Raw genomic sequence first — 15,160 nt, 5'->3', positions numbered from 1 at the left:
TCATTTGATTTTCCTTTAACAATGTAGGTCAGGAACTAATTTTGCAATTTGGCTGCACTGGCTCTAAAATGTGCTGATCTGAGACCACGTCAGTCCTGCAGAGATCACGCCAGCATTCTGAGCAGAAGCTTCTTCCAAAATCATTTCCTTGTGATTGCTGTAGGCTGTAGAACAGTGAAATAGGAAGCGCTGACTAAATAAGACTTTAAATTAAGGCACTACGTGATCTTTGTAAAGTGGAAGATTTCACATAACAGCCTGGTACCCCAATAGTGTGAATGCTTATAGAGTGTTCAGTGATCTTGTTTCTTCTCTAATGACTTAGTGAAATCTCTCCCTGTTCACTTCCAGGTGATTGGGATAGATACAGTCCATCTTTGTCAAATGTAATATATGAAGAACAGTCACCATTATCCTCATCTTCACATTCTGCTTCCCCATCTGAAGTGTGTAATTTACCAGTACCAGGAGAAGCTTTAAGGAAAGTTCAGCTGTCTGAGAAACTGGAACAAGCAAAGAACACTGTGCCTGAAAAGATAAGCACTTTAACTGAAAGCCAGTTTGAGATGAAGCCTCCGTCTTCTCCCCAGAGAACAAAGAAGAGATGGGATCTTCCCTCCAGTACTGGGTTTGAAGTCACAAAAGGTACTTTGGAATTAGGGACCAGAAGAGACAGATCTGCGAGCCCAGAAAAGTTCGGGGCAGCCGAAGGACACCATCTCAAAGGATTGCACAGCCCTAGAAAGAGTGATGCTGATAAAACCCACAGCAATCTCCCACGTAAACCCACAGGAACAGGAATGAACAGAAAGCAGTATTCCAGTGGAGATCAAGGCATGTCTGCCAGCCCTCAGAAGCACCTCAGTAAGGGATGCGCGGAAGTGGGAGGCAGGCTGCAGGAGCATCACGACAGAAGTGCTGATGATAAGATGACTGCTGAGCAGCTGAGAGGTGGAAATGGTAAAACAGGAGTATTGAGGAAAGACACCAAGCAGAAGGTTTCTGGAAAGAAGGAATTGTGGTTTTCAGAGAGAAAATACGCGACGCTGGACGAGGGCAGATTTCCTTTCAGTGACTCCAGGAGAAACAGAGCTGAAGATGGAAAAACAAGGAAGTCAAACTCGGGAGAACCAGGCTCCAGCAGATTCAAAACTTCAAGTCTTTCTGATATTCCGCTGCTCTCCGTGGAGAAACTGAGAAGGCTGGAAGCACAGGAGACCCAACTTCTGAACAGCCAACGTGGAGACGGACACGTGGAGCTGCCTGATGAAACCAAAGATGATGGAATTCCCAAATCTGAAAGCAGTTCTCCAGTCAGGAAAACACCAATAACTCCGGGACCCTGGAGGGTTCCAAGCACGTGCAAAGCCACCAAAACTGTGTGTGAGGCTGAGAAACGGGTCTGACCGATGCTTTTTTGTATTAGAACGAATGACTCAAGTTTCTAATAACCATCATTCAGAAGCGTTGTTTCTTTTCACAAAGTTGTCGTACTTTTCCAAAACTGGTTCGAGGCCGGAAAGCATTTGATTCGTTCTGCAATGATCCCAGCTGCATGAAGGGCCGTTCGGATCGCTGCCATGAGCTGCCCCGCGCTGCTGCCCCTCCTTTCGAAGGCGGTGTTCTGCTGCTCTCAACGTTGCACTGCTGTGGCTTCCTCAGCTCGTATCGTGAGTTTCTGAACAAAATTATTTAATGCCTATATTGCCAATGTGATCACGACTCACTTCTTGTTCTTGTGCCAAGTTATCTACTGTATCCAGTCAGTCTGATTCTTTTGTGTATTCCAGTCACGGAAAAGTCCAGGTTTTGTTGGAAATGGGTGTTTTCTCCAGAGCATGTTGCATGTTTACATAAGGAGATGCTCATCTTCCTCCTGGTTCAGTGAGGAAGGAGATGGGTGAGTCGGTTCTATCGATTCCGGAGCAGCAATGAGCCACTGATGCTGTTCAATTGAGCTTTTTCGTAAATTTTTTATACCTGATATAAAACCATGTAGATAAAAATTATATTTGACATAATCGATGTTTTGTAATTTTGCTTTTTATGAACACAACAAAATTGCTTTCTTCTCTCAATTCGTGAGGATGCTTACAGTAACTGCTGGCAAACATCAGTGCAGGAAGAGAAAGTTCTGGTTGCTGTTGAATAGCATCGTTCCTTTGCTTCACCTGTGGCACCATGTCCTCCTTGGATTGTCAACACAAACATGGAGTCTGCGTTTGTTTTCAGCCTCATTCTGGTGCTGTACACTGAAAAGTCTCATCTTTTATTATTTATTGCTGCTTGATAATTGGATTTGCTCTCCCTCTGTAGAGCTCAGAATTGATCCATAGGACAGAACCAACCACATTAACTTCTTACATGAAGTTCCTGCCTGTGTATATGAGAAGTGTCCAGTATTTTATTTTAAATGTGTGATCTAAGAGTGCTGAATATTAGGATATATGGGGTGCACGAGTCCCAGTTTCTGTTCTTTGGGCTGTAGTGCAGATTTTGAAGTCCTGCTGGAGAATGTTACAAGCAGAACCCACTGCCACCTCAGGTCTATAGCTGTAAGTCAGCAGAATGCATAAACCCACGTGGTTTCTATCTGTGACTGTTGTGGTAATTAAGGTGGCAGGTCTTTAATTAGTGCAGAAGAGAAGGTGATAAAAGCTCATCAGCCCGGTGTGCAGGAGGAAAAAGAGGTGCAGAAGGTCAAGCATTTCTTACATTAAAATACAGACAAGTGATTTGCTATTTGGAATTGAAGATTTGTTTTGGCTTTGATACACGTAATGGTTTTGTGCACCCAATGAAGCACGGTGAATCAGGCCTGATGAGAGAGTTCTTTCCAAGTACAGATGCCCAAACAGCTTTTGGAAGAAACACTTTGAAGCAGGCTTTAAAGCAGACCTGAACTGTGCTCTGCTGCTTCACGTTGGGCGACCCATCGATTTGCTGTGCAGCATCACATCGCCAACGCTCCGCGCTCGGGAGCACGACTGTGAAACTATTTCATACTTTGCAGTTAGCCTATGTAGATATTAACTGTGTGCTCTAAACAAGAGAATCTGGTTTGTGTTGAGCTGTATGGACTTGCCCTAACCACCGAGTGCAGTAACAAATCCAGAAGTGTAGTGCAGAGATGAATTAGCACCGCTGAAATGAATTCCCTGACAACTACCCCCATCTTTTTTCTATCTGTCAACGTGACCTGATTTGGTGTCTGACCTGTGTGTGCTTTCTCCTCCCATAGAACTTGTATCTCTACTTACTGTATCGGATGACTTAGCAACGTGGCCTTGGGATGCTAAGCAATGTATGGATGTACTGGGTGTAAATGTTTATATATTGTACAGCACCTTTATACATACTTCTGAGGTTCTGACTAGAGAGAGACCTGTAAATCGCTCATTATTTTTTATATAGATATTAAAAAGAAACTCTAGTTCATGGCCTGCTGGTTCTGCACTGTATGCAATATTCCTTGTTGATGTCCAGTGGTGTAATGCTTCACCCACAAACATAACACTCTTCTGGAAAACAAATGCAGTTTATTATTGCAAGTTTCCTTGGCTTCCTGCTCAGAGATAACAAATGTTCAACAAAGGTGATAAAGTCATGAAGCCACGTGGAAACAGCTGTTGATGAAGGAATAGTTGTACTGTAGGTTTATTTGTACATTTCGATATATAAAGTTGTCATTTTCTTTTCCATCTTTCAACCTTTCCTTGTACAGAAAATAGCTATAAACAGTTTACTACCAAAATTCCTTATGCCACCTCGCTCCTTACGTGACAGAATGAAGGCAGGATTTAGCTTTTCTTCATTGCCAATACAGCAGTCAGCAAAACTTAAGGAAAGTGCACGTTTAGCAGATGTCTTTACAGCTTTTCTTTCCTTCCTGTGCCGTTTCTAAACACAGATCTGTTTTTAAGTGAGGAAGTCTTTCTCAGTCATCTTCCACTGCCGTGGTTTCCACAACAGGAACTCTTCCTTAAGTATCCCAGTGTAAGGCACTGTTGCAGTGCAGAGCTGCAGCGGCTTCTCGGAACACCAAATTCAGCTGTCGTGGAAAGAGCTTACAGCAGGATGCCCTGGACATGGCACACCATTACCTGCCCACTGATTAAACACTGAGGTGTCAGAGGGAACAACCATAGCAAAGTGATTTTTAGCTGTTTTACCTGTATTTGTGCTGTAAGGTTGTTCAAACCTAAGTTTAACTCTCAGCGTCGGCTCAGCGCTCGTCCCATGCAGGCTGCTGTCACTGCATCCCACAGCAGCAGCCAACAGTACAGTGAAAGGCTGAGAAAAGAGCTCTTCAGCACGGTCACACGAGTGCCTTATCAGTATCATCTGAGCAGAGCTCTGAAGGCGGATACACAAAGCCCAGTCGAGCTCCAGCGCTCTCTGAAAATGATGCCAACACCACCAGGAGGATTAATTGGTTGTTATTGCACAGGACTGGTTTTTAGAGAAACAAGGCACCTGCAGCAACCACCTGTGTCACTCCAGTACAAGCTCTAGCATGGCTTTTGTAGCGATTGATGCTCCACAGTCTGTGCATGCAGTTCCTGCTGTCTTCAGTGCAAACTACTACTGGTTTTTGGCTCAATTTATTCTGTTTCACATGTGCATGCCATGGGATGACTTCATAAATTGCACCAATTTATTCTGTGTGTAACAGAACAGTAAAGCAGAGGGACAGCTTTCAGTGCATACCTTGAGGCTCTGTTAAGAAGCTGCAGTGACAGAGCTCTGTAGTGTGAGAGCAGCCCTGCTTTGTGTCCAAGCCCTCGGTCTCTGCTCTGTCCTTCTGCTGGAGAGGGCTGTGCTGATGGTCAGTCAGTTCATGGTTTAATTTTCCATAACTGAAAAGAGATTCTGAGAATAAGTACTGATCTAAAAGTAGGACTGCAGTGCTTCTCATCTACAGGGAAGGCTCATCCATCACCCATCCTGCACTGAACTGCACCTTACTGAACTGTAAGGTGTGCATTCCCTCTGGAGGGGATTAAGAGTGGCACAAAAGCAACATCCCACCCTGCCCTTTTCTCCCCTCCCTCCAGGATGTTTCTTCTCCATAGGGGAGTTACACTTACTCTAATATTGAATCCCAGCAGATCACTTATAACACCCGAGACAGCAGAGAGTATGACAACACGTGTTATGTTGTAGATCAGTGGGTTCATGGTCAGCCCATACAGCCTGAATGGTGTGTCCAGTTCCTGTTGTGGAAGACAAAAGAACAAAAAACAAATCCCACAGCAGAGTCATTGTCTGCCCTTTAACTTAATGCTGGCTCTCTGGCACACTCTAACTGTGCACTGCTTCTGTATCACAAGTGTACATACAGAAATTCTATGCATTCCAAGCCTCTCTGCTCAAAGATGTTTTCTAACAGCCATCCAGAATCTGAAAAGTCCCCTTTTTATACTGGCTGTGTGGCAAAAACTTAATGCAACAGACTGCAGAATCATTATAGAACTATTAAACACATTACATGTGGCTTTTTTATATTGGCTTTGAGACTGTACTCCTTTTCCAAATGCCTGCTCTCCCACTGCCAAGAAAAAGCTTCCACATTGGAGCTGCTGAAGGAAAAGGAGATTCAATTTAATGAGGCACTCTGTGCTCATCATTCCAGCCTGTCCTTTCACTCACGTGAATCACAGTAAGCCCCTGCTAATTGTTTGTGGCACAATTAGCTACGCCAGTTTGTGTGACCGGATCTAATTCCACTGCTATCAAAGCACAGAAAAAAAGCCTTTGTAAAAACTGATTGATCTAATCAAAAGACAGTAGAAATGGGGAGAGCAAAACCCACAGTTGCTGCATCCACTGCCTGCATGAAGTTGAGCAATCTTCTGTTTGTAGGGAGATGCACTTTACCTTTAGCAGCTTTGTAGACAGTTTCAAAACGTTGTTAACTAGAGACAGCTGTTCTTTCTTGTTGGGTTTCTTCTCCATCTTTAGATACAAGTTTATCTGCGACAGACATTGCAGACTGGATGTTAACATTCCAGCATTATTTCCCAACCAATTTCTGTCTGAGGGCAGTTACAGTAATTGCTGCCATTTGTTGTCACTCCTAAAGCAGTGATACATCTACAGATGGCTTCAGCACTCATACATCATTCTTCTCCTGTTTAACATGGCTGATGTGTTAACCCAAAGCCAGAAATAATTGTTTCCCTCCCTTGCTGAGCTGCATTACTTCATTACAGTGCAGCACAAATGGTGTTTCTGGATTTCAAAATTTGATCTTGGTATTTATGAACCTGGCTTGAAAAGCAGTAGTTAAATCCAAACAAAAAAGTATAAAGCCAAAAGAAGAAGGAGGAAATGGAGGTACCTGTTCAGTAAGCAAGATGGAAATATTACTGTATTTCTTGTTGGTTTCGGAGCCCAGGGATGCGAGGCGCAGTAAAAAGAGAAGAAGTGCTGCCTCCCAGATTAAGAACTCCCAGTTGTAAGCTGCGTTCAGAAATGTTTTGTGACCCTTCAGGACCTGTTTTGGGAAGAATTAAAATCAGTCAGTCCCAACAAATATACAAAACCTGGCCTGTACAGCTCTTAGAACAGCTGTCCGTGTTCTATAGCAACACTTCTGTCCTTGAAGCATCATTCATTCATGCAGCAGGTTAAAGTACAAAGCCTTGTTCATAACCCCTAGAATTTGTTCATTTTCTTTCTGATGAGAAAAGAAAGTGTTAAGCTGCAAGTTTTTCCTCTTTCCTCCCTTTATCCAATTAGCTGGTAGGTAAATGTCTTTCCCTTCACATGTGCTTGTTGTGCTGGCAGTGTTAAAGCACTCATTCTGCCTTTCCTAGGAGTACATGCACACCTCAGGTCTATTTGAGCAGGGATGGGATTGGCATTCCTTCCTCCAGTGGCAGTGTCTGCTCTCACATACTGACAGCAGATCTTACTGCTCTCACCACTGCACCACCAGAACCTTCCTAAATACAGTAATGGACCTCTTGTTAAAGCAAGCAGTGCACAGCTCTAAGACTGTTTGCTGTGACAGAAGGTGTAGAGAAGGACTAGAAGGTGTTACAAACAGTTACTGAGCTGTTCTTCAATAACAGCTTGAGGAGGCTGCTGCACTCAGCTCTCTTAAATAAAACACCCTGAGAACATTCGAGTCTTACCTGGGCACAGCATATGAAAGCAATTGAAAGAGCCAGTAAGAAGATGGACGACACGACGACATCCACAGAGCGCTGCGGGCCTCGCCTCTGCGGAGCAAAGACAGCAGTGGCTGTGAGGGTTGGATCCGGGCTGCAGGGGTGCACAGCCAGAACCTCTGCTTATGCTGACTGTAATAACAGGCTGCTCCCATCCTGGGTCAGAACTCACCTTGAGATAGGAACGAAGAGATAACCAGATCTTTATGTTTTCTACCTTCTTGAGTCTGAAGTGAGGAATTTCGTATTTCCTGGCTTTCCGAGCCGATGTGATGTGACTGAAAAGCTTGGCAAACAAAAACCTCTGCAGATTACAAACGAAAAATACACAAACATAAATGAGTCTAAAAAAGAAATAGCATTGCTTGGGACTGTTTAGTGGTAATGGGCAGAAGAGCTCAGCTTATGGCAACCTGGGAAGGCCCAACTGCAGGGCGTCGTAGTGCAGCCCCACAGGTGCCACTCCTGTGCAGAGGCAGAGCTGCTGCTGCTGTGCAGAAGGAGCCACAAAGCTCTTGCTATACCAATAAATGACACAGTGCTTTCTAGCATGCAGCACTTAGAACCAGTTGGACTGCAATGCAGCCTGCTATCTAATTCTCCTCCTCAGAACAACAGCTAAGTGGGCTTCTTCCTAAATAGGAAGCATATTGGCTTATAGCTGATTAATACAGGTCTAACCAGACTCATCTACTTCAGCTGGTACAATTCCTGCTCCAGGGCTCGTGAGGCATTTTAGCTTTGATGCATTTAAACATACCTGTTTGTATGTTCTCTCAGCAACGCACATCATAAAGAAAAACATCCAGGTCAAGCAAAGCCGTTCAAGGAAGTTGATTGTAGACAAAACCACGGCAGGGATGCTAGCAGGCGCTCCACAGAAGATGTGCAAAAGCTCCTTCAGAGAAATGGAGCACAACTGCTCCATGTTATCAGTGTGAAAGAGTCTGTAGAGGAATGGCAGGAACGCTAATCCGATGGTGATGACATTTCCCAACATCTGATACCCCACTCCCTGCTGGTAGGCATTAACCTGGTAAGTAAGAAGAAAAAGTCACTGTCAGCTGGGCTGTTTGTATGGTGCTGTGGCTGCGTTCAATCAAGCACTCTGTTCCCCCTCCCCTCCAAGGACACAGCCTAAAACAATTCCACCCAAACTAAACAAAACAGACTCAGCAGTCTTCAACAAGACCTGCTAAATTTTTGTTTGTGCAATTCTTGTGTACGTTTGGGACAGTTACAGTTGCAGCTGGGGGAGGAGCTGGTTTTATATTGCACACAGCATTTGCAGGTGTAGCTGCTTACAGTTTGGGCTGTTTTCAGAAACTGCAATGCTTTACAGCCCTCTTACTCTGCTCATGATGATCCCACTGATCTCCAGCACAGACATGTCCACCTTCTTACAGTCATTCCCTTCCCAGATCAGCGCGCTCACTTTTGCAGATTCTGGACTTGTATTCTGTAGCCACAGCAAATGGTTCTGTAAAAGAGAAAAGAATGGGCATACAATGCATTTCTGCCCCTCTACTAAATAATACCTTTTCCTACAAAGTATTTCGATTGAAAGGAGATTCCAAATTTGTCTTTGTGATTAGCAGTGGTCTCGATAACATTGGGAGAGTCGTTCATGGATTCTGTTTACATCGTTCCACTCTTCTGTGTGATGAGCACAGCTGTCAGAATGGGCTCATCCAGCAGCAGGCTCCTTGCTTACATTACACCCCCAGCATTCAGCTGTGTCTTGTTTTATTTGGGCAGGATGTTGGGAAGGGAGGAGCTGCACGAACTGAAGAAAAAAAATCAAAATCTTTCACAGCGTTCTCAATTGCAGCACACGAATCAACAAACCTGCTGAAAAACATCTTCCTTCGGGTCCCTCCTGCTGCCTTTCATGCTCTCCTCCTCGCTGTCACTGGTGCAGGACGAGCGGCACTCTGGCCCATGCAGCAGATCATCCCAAAGCATGTCTTCTGTCTCAGAGTCGTGCCGTGTGCTCTCGGAGTCTCTCCTGGTCACACTGCAGCTCCGGGAGCCCACATTCATGCATGACCTCGAGTCCTTTGAAATCAAATAAAACTTACACAGATCAGCCCCAGTTTGCAGACCAACCCCACAGCAATCAGTGAAATGAGCTTCTGTGGGGCAGCTGGGAACCGACAGCCCCCGATACAGACTGAGGTGGGAGCCCTTAAAGGCAATGTTAGCAGCAGTTTCTGTGCACAGTGTTTCTACGTGGGAAGTCCCACGGATGGCGTTGGTTCTCCACCTCCATTCTCAACATCTCAAAATAAACACTGACTCATTCATTCTAATGCAAAAGTTTTCTGGCTTCATTTCAAAAAATGAGAAATGTTGAGCACGAAGGCCACAATCCAGCACTGCCTCCCAGAACACGTCTTTAAGATGTGCACTTAGAAGCAGCTTGGACCATGCTGTGCTGCCAATGCAGGGATTTTCTGTTAAACAGACCAGAAGGCTCACAGTTGTGAACAAAGTCCACAAAGCTGCAAATGGGCAGGGACAGAGGTCACACATTCATGAAAATGATGAAGCACTGTCATTGAATAATAAACCATTCTGATGGGGGAGACACACCTGGGGTCAGCAAAGAGTGTCTCTTGAACGTACGACCATACCTGATTATATAATGTGGATTCCAGTTCAGATTCCGCAACGCTGTCAGAATCTCTGACACCTCTGAGGGCTTGCTTGACCTGCCAAAGACAAAGGAAAAATAGACCATGATCCATAGCAGAAAACTGTGTGGAAAACAACATCAGTTCAACATGAGTACCTGTGAGACAGCCTGGTTCAGAGAAACAGGACGCTGCTTTTTCTTCTCTTCGTAGCTGTTGTCACTGGAAGCCCCTTCTACATGCTGCCATAACAAGATCCTTTCTGCCACTGCTTCAGCATCTTCCTCGCTTGAAAGCTCATCAGATACACCATCCCTGTTGGTGCAATCATCCTAGAAATACAGCAGTCAAAATAGGACAAAAGCACCAACAAACAAGCTGCATCAAACCAAAGGTTCCAGGTTAGTGCTGCTACTGGACACAGTAACCTCATCACTGCCAAAGCCTGCAGGAAGTGTCCACAGAACACACAGAAACAACCCAGCACAGAATCACAGAGGCATGAATTTCAACTCAGTGCCCCCAGCCCTGCCTTGCCATAGGGATAATGAGAGCAAAGCTTGTGTTGGGGTTGGGGCAGGGAAGGGCGAGGCAGAGAGAGCTCTTACAGCAGCCTCAAGCCCAGAAACAAATGTGTCCACAAAAAACTGGTCCAGAGCAGAGCTGTAAACATGAGATGTCTGTGTACAGCCAGCTGTTCCTCTCCAAATGCACAGAGGAGCTGGGATGGCACAGAACCGCGGTGTTCTGCACACACTGATGATCTTCATATGAGAGTTAGCACCTCATCAAGAGGAGCCTCAAAAGTGGCTCCACAGAGCTCTCCCTGTTAGAGCTTTAAGTGGGGATCACAGCCCCTTAAATCAGTCCACTCTTTCTTTTCCTACCTCCAACCCCCAAGGGTTGCCATGCAAACGTTTTACAGAAATCACAGATTTAGTAGTTACTAAAAAAGTTACTTCTTTTTAATCATTATCATTATTCCTTAACGGAGCAGCCATTGGTCACAAGTTTCTGTAAGTAAATCAGGACTTTGGTAAAAAAGAAGTTTTCCACTGTGTGTGTTTAACTCCTTGATTATTGTAACAGACAGAGGAAAAGGTGCTTACAGGGAAGGATTAGCACCATGGCAACAGTTCAGTCCAGAGGTAGAAAGGTTTTTTTAGGTTTCCTACACGCAAGCAGAGTTGTAAAGAAAGAGAGCAGCATGGATTAGAACCATCCTTACACTTAATATCAACAGACCTTTGGGTACACACAATACACTGAGATTTGCCACTTCAAATGGATCTTTTGGGGATGGTACCTGATGGCTCTTCTCCACATCAGAAAGTTTATGTTTCTCTTTGAAGTGCAGCAGCCTGTGCTCAGCCCTGGCATGTCTGTGCCTGACACCATTATTCACAGCGCTCACACCGTGTTCTGTCTCAGTTCCTTTCTCAGCCACCAACTTTGTGGTTTTGACCCTGGATGAGGAAATAAAAGCACATCTCTGCATCAGAGAAAAGCTTTTAGGAAAATCACAGGATGGCCTGGGGTGAAAAGGACCTCAGTGCTCATCCAGTTCAACCCCCTGCTCTGTGCAGGTCGCCAACCAGCAGCCCAGGCTGCCCAGAGCCACATCCAGCCTGGCCTTGAATGCCTGCAGGGATGGGGCATCCACAGCCTCCTTGGGCAACCTGTTCCAGTGCCTCACCACCCTCTGGGGGAAAAACTTCCTCCCAATATCCAACCTAAACCTCCCATCTCAGTTTAAAGCCACTCCCCTTGTCCCATCACCATCCAGCCTCACAAACAGCCGTTCCCCCTCCTGTTTATAGGCTCCCTTCAAGTACTGTAAGGCCACAATGAGGTTTCCCTGGAGCTTCTCTTCTCCAAGCTAAACAAGCCCAGTTCCCCCAACCTTTCCTCACAGGAGAGCTGCTGCAGCTCTCTGATCATCTTAGTGGCCCTCCTCTGGACCCGATCTAAGAGCTCCACGTCCTTCCTAACGTCAAGGTCTCTCACGAAGGGCATTTGCTATGGGAATGCAGGGCTGCCTCCTGCTGGCAGCTCTCCATGGCCTGATTCTGGCAGAGCTCGGTGACATCGGTGACAGTATGACTGCATCTTCATTTTCCAACCATCACACAAACCTCACACGGTGTGGTTACAAGCACACAAAGCCGGGGCAGATCGCTCACCTCCTCCGGAAGAGAATGCCAAACACACTGGTGAGCGTGGATGCGGATTCTGCCTGCTGTTCTGTGCTGGCTCTGTCAGGAGGAGACCAACTGTTCCCATCAACACCCACAGATTTGCGTAATTTCCTGATTAGAAAGAATAAAAGAATTTGTATCACAGCGCAGTGGTGGGTCTGTGCTCACAGATCTCCCACAGGAGCTATTTTACAGGAGTCGTGCTGACAGAAGGCGTGTTTCTAAACAGAATAACTTGCACTGACAGAAGTTACGTACGCATTCATAGGACATCAGTACCGTCAGGAAGGGAACTGAAAAGCATCCAGCAGGCAAAATCTAGATTGTTTTTTTCCATAAGAAATCTAACGGAGGCAGAAATCTAACCACATCCCTCTTTCTGTGCTCCTAAACATTCCATCAACATTTGCACTGAGACATCTAACAGTTAAATACCTCACAGCTGACCTGTAACATCTCCTGCAGGAGCAAAGACAACTGCCAACAGTGACTGCACTGCAGCCATATCCTTCACTCATTAGCCCTGTCTCAACACACACCAGCAACTGGGGGCAGTTAGCACCAAAGCAGGACACCAACCTTTATGCAGAATCCTGAGGATGCTTTTTTATACAGAACACCCTCCTGTAGCCAAGGATAAAACCTCTATTAAAGAGCCACCTTAGGAATAGAAGGGCCAACTGCTCAGTGAAGCAGACCTACCCCAGCCTGGGATCCTCATTGCTTTCGTGTTCATTATGAGGAGACACAAAACAAAAAACTCTCATTCTCACGTTTATGGGTAAATGCTATTTACATCCAGACAGAAGACATTTACCCACTAACTTCAATTCACCCTATGCTCCGATCCCAACAAATAAACCCATTACCTCTCTCACCTCCTCCTCCTGCTGAGGCCGTTGTTTCCTGATGTTCTGTTCATCTGGGTGGACACGATTTGGCAGTGAACAGTTCCCATCAGTAACATAAGGCACATTGGTCCCATGACTTCACTTGCATTCACAACAGGCACCACGAAATACAATATAACTGCTATGACTGAAAAGGAGAAAAACTCATCAAATGCAAAAATTAGCAGCGTGGCCTCATTTCTGGTTATTTTTCACTCTGCTTTCTAACTTCAGCCAAAATGAGTGTCACACATCTCGTTAGGCCTTGCTCATTCTACAAAGCAGCCTTCTCAAAACAGGAAGAGAAAGCACAAAGAAGGAGATTGAAAATACATCTGAAATAAATGTGGGTGCCCTGAAATGTGTCCCATGAAGGACCAACTCATCACTTCTGGTAGATGAGGTTCCACATCTGTTCAGAACAGCATAGTGACACAACATGGGTTGACATGAGAAGTCTGAGCTGCAAATCTTTGCGCTGTATCAGAAGGGCTCCTGAACACTTCTTCAATGGTGGCGAACAGAAATGTAACCAGGGGACAAACACTGGACAAAGTACCGAACAGAGAGGGGTGCCTTGGTACAACATGAGCAAAATTCAAAGCTCTGCTCATCTCGGTGATCACTGCCTCCCAGTGCCCTTCTGCATGTGGTACTGAAGTGCCATCACAGCTCACACTGACTGCAATGCTGGGGAAGTCCTTGGGAGCAGCCCTGCAGAGAAGGATCTGGGGGTCCTGATGGATGAAATGCTTAACATGAGCCAGCAGTGTGTGATTACAGCTCGGAAAGCAAATGGGATCCTGGGCTCCATCAGCAGAGGGGTGGCCAGCAGGGACAGGGAGGTGATCGTCCCCCTCTGCTCTGCTCTTGTGGGGCCCCACCTGCAGTGCTGTGTCCAGGTCTGGAGCCCCCAGTACAAGAAAGACAGGGAGCTGTTGGAGAGGGTCCAGAGGAGCCACAGAGATGATCAGGGGGCTGCAGCACCTCCCTACAAGGACAGGCTGAGGGAGCTGGGCTTGTTCAGCCTGGAGAAAAGAAGGCTGTGGGGTGACCTCATTGCAGCCTGCAGTACCTAAAGGGAGCCTACAAACAGGAGGGGAATCAACTCTTGGAAAGGGGAGATGACAGCAGGACAAGGGGAAGTGGTTTGACGTTGAGGGAGGGAAGATTGAGGTTGGATGTCAGGGAAGTTTTTTCCTATGAGAGTGGTGAGGTGCTGGAACAGCTGCCCAGAGAGGCTGTGATGCCCCGTGCATCCCTGGAGGTGTTCAAGGCCGGGTTGGATGGGGCCCTGGGCAGGTATGAAATGTGGAGGTTGGTGGCCCTGCGTGTGGCAGGGGGTTGGAGCTTCGTGATCCTCGAGGTCCCTTCCAACCCAGGACATTCTGTGATTCTGGGAAGGATGGCAGGCAGGGGCTGAGCACGGCACAGACAAAGGGATTTCAGGCAGCATCCTTAGCCTTTCCATTGCAGCCTATGAAAGCACAGGACGTTGCTATAGGAAAAAAGAGCAGCCGCTGCTTACCTTGCATAACATAGAGCACCAGGAGCCACGTGAAAATGCGCTGGGACGTAACCTGGATCCACCACTGACTGAACAGCGGGAAGAACACAACCCTCACGATTCCCTTCCGAGTCAGCGACGTCCAGGGGATCTCGGGCTTCGCTTTGGCAAACGTAGAACCTCAAAGCAGACACAAACCGCTCCGTGCCGGCGAACCGCAACGACTCCCCTGCGGGCCGCTTCCCCTCCGGCCGAAGCCAACCGCCGCAGCCCCGAGGCGCCGCTCCGCCCGCCCTTATCGCGCCCAGCTCCCGCCGTGCCGCCCCGCCCGCGCTCCCTGTGGAGCCGCCCCGTTCACAGCGTCTCCCCCCAGCTCCCCCCCCCGCACCTCGGATCAGATCCACGTCGATCAGATCGGCCTGGATTCGCCCCTTCCTTTTCGGCTTGCTCTTGAAGCCCTGCGAAGCCGGGAACAAAAGGGCCGTGAACCGCGCGGGCCGCAGCGCAGCGCCGGGAGGGCGGGGGGGGGGGGAAACGTTACCTTCATCTCCGTCTGCTCGATCGCCTTCTCCCATATCTGCTGATCGTAGGCCCCGACCTGAAGGGGGAGGAGGCTGAGCGCTCGGCCGGGCCCGCGCCCGCCCCGCCCCGCGGCGCCCTCACCTTCTTCTGGTACCAGGAGATCGCGTCCCGCTCGCGGGCGGCCATGCGGCTCCGGCCCCTCAGCGCGGCCCGCCTCAGCCCGGCTCGG

At 47.1% G+C, this 15,160-nt stretch overlaps 2 protein-coding genes across 4 annotated transcripts in view; one reads left to right on the top strand and one right to left on the bottom strand.

Annotated features, from left to right (window-relative positions):
* Nucleotides 1–3,438, top strand: part of MAGI3 (membrane associated guanylate kinase, WW and PDZ domain containing 3) — a 51,057-nt gene extending 47,619 nt beyond the window's left edge. For 2 of the 3 annotated variants that reach the window (XM_042833580.1, XM_042833579.1), the window contains exon 21: nucleotides 352–3,438. In XM_042833580.1, the coding sequence (XP_042689514.1) occupies nucleotides 352–1,406 (1,055 nt within the window). In that variant the 3' untranslated portion in view covers nucleotides 1,407–3,438. The remainder of the gene's footprint in view (nucleotides 1–351) is intronic. The other variant, XM_042833582.1, reaches the window with a different exon arrangement.
* An 84-nt stretch (nucleotides 3,439–3,522) lies between these two features.
* On the bottom strand, nucleotides 3,523–15,150 carry PHTF1 (putative homeodomain transcription factor 1). The gene is made up of 18 exons (XM_042833583.1): nucleotides 15,073–15,150; nucleotides 14,951–15,007; nucleotides 14,798–14,867; nucleotides 14,431–14,589; nucleotides 12,891–13,050; nucleotides 11,998–12,123; nucleotides 11,121–11,280; nucleotides 9,973–10,146; nucleotides 9,815–9,892; nucleotides 9,027–9,236; nucleotides 8,530–8,658; nucleotides 7,939–8,211; nucleotides 7,351–7,482; nucleotides 7,143–7,229; nucleotides 6,344–6,499; nucleotides 5,881–5,976; nucleotides 5,091–5,216; nucleotides 3,523–4,859 (listed from the first exon to the last, which is right to left on the bottom strand). The coding sequence occupies exons 1-18, from the start codon at nucleotides 15,115–15,117 to the stop codon at nucleotides 4,839–4,841; spliced, it is 2,259 nt and encodes a 752-aa protein (XP_042689517.1). The 5' UTR covers nucleotides 15,118–15,150; the 3' UTR covers nucleotides 3,523–4,838.
* Nucleotides 15,151–15,160: the final 10 nt, after the last annotated feature.

The sequence above is a fragment of the Centrocercus urophasianus genome, unplaced genomic scaffold (genome assembly GCF_019232065.1).
Source record: "Centrocercus urophasianus isolate 14NV4802_14NV808 unplaced genomic scaffold, USGS_Curo_1.0 seq_42, whole genome shotgun sequence".
In the NCBI taxonomy this organism is placed as follows: Eukaryota; Metazoa; Chordata; class Aves; order Galliformes; family Phasianidae; genus Centrocercus; species Centrocercus urophasianus.
Note: the sequence above shows the minus strand (reverse complement) of the source record. Positions and strands in the feature narration are given on the sequence as shown.

What these genes read in the sequence shown, in the direction of transcription:
- PHTF1 (XM_042833583.1), bottom strand. Translation starts at nt 15,117, where the DNA reads ATGGCCGCCCGCGAGCGGGACGCGATCTCCTGGTACCAGAAGAAG. An exon ending in AGGAAGATGTTTTTCAGCAG is followed by an intron (nt 8,659 to 9,026) that starts GTTTGTTGATTC and finishes TCTCTTTTACAG; the next exon opens with AACCATTTGCTGTGGCTACA. An exon ending in TGCTGGGATTCAATATTAGA is followed by an intron (nt 4,860 to 5,090) that starts GTAAGTGTAACT and finishes ATCTCTTTTCAG; the next exon opens with TTATGGAAAATTAAACCATG.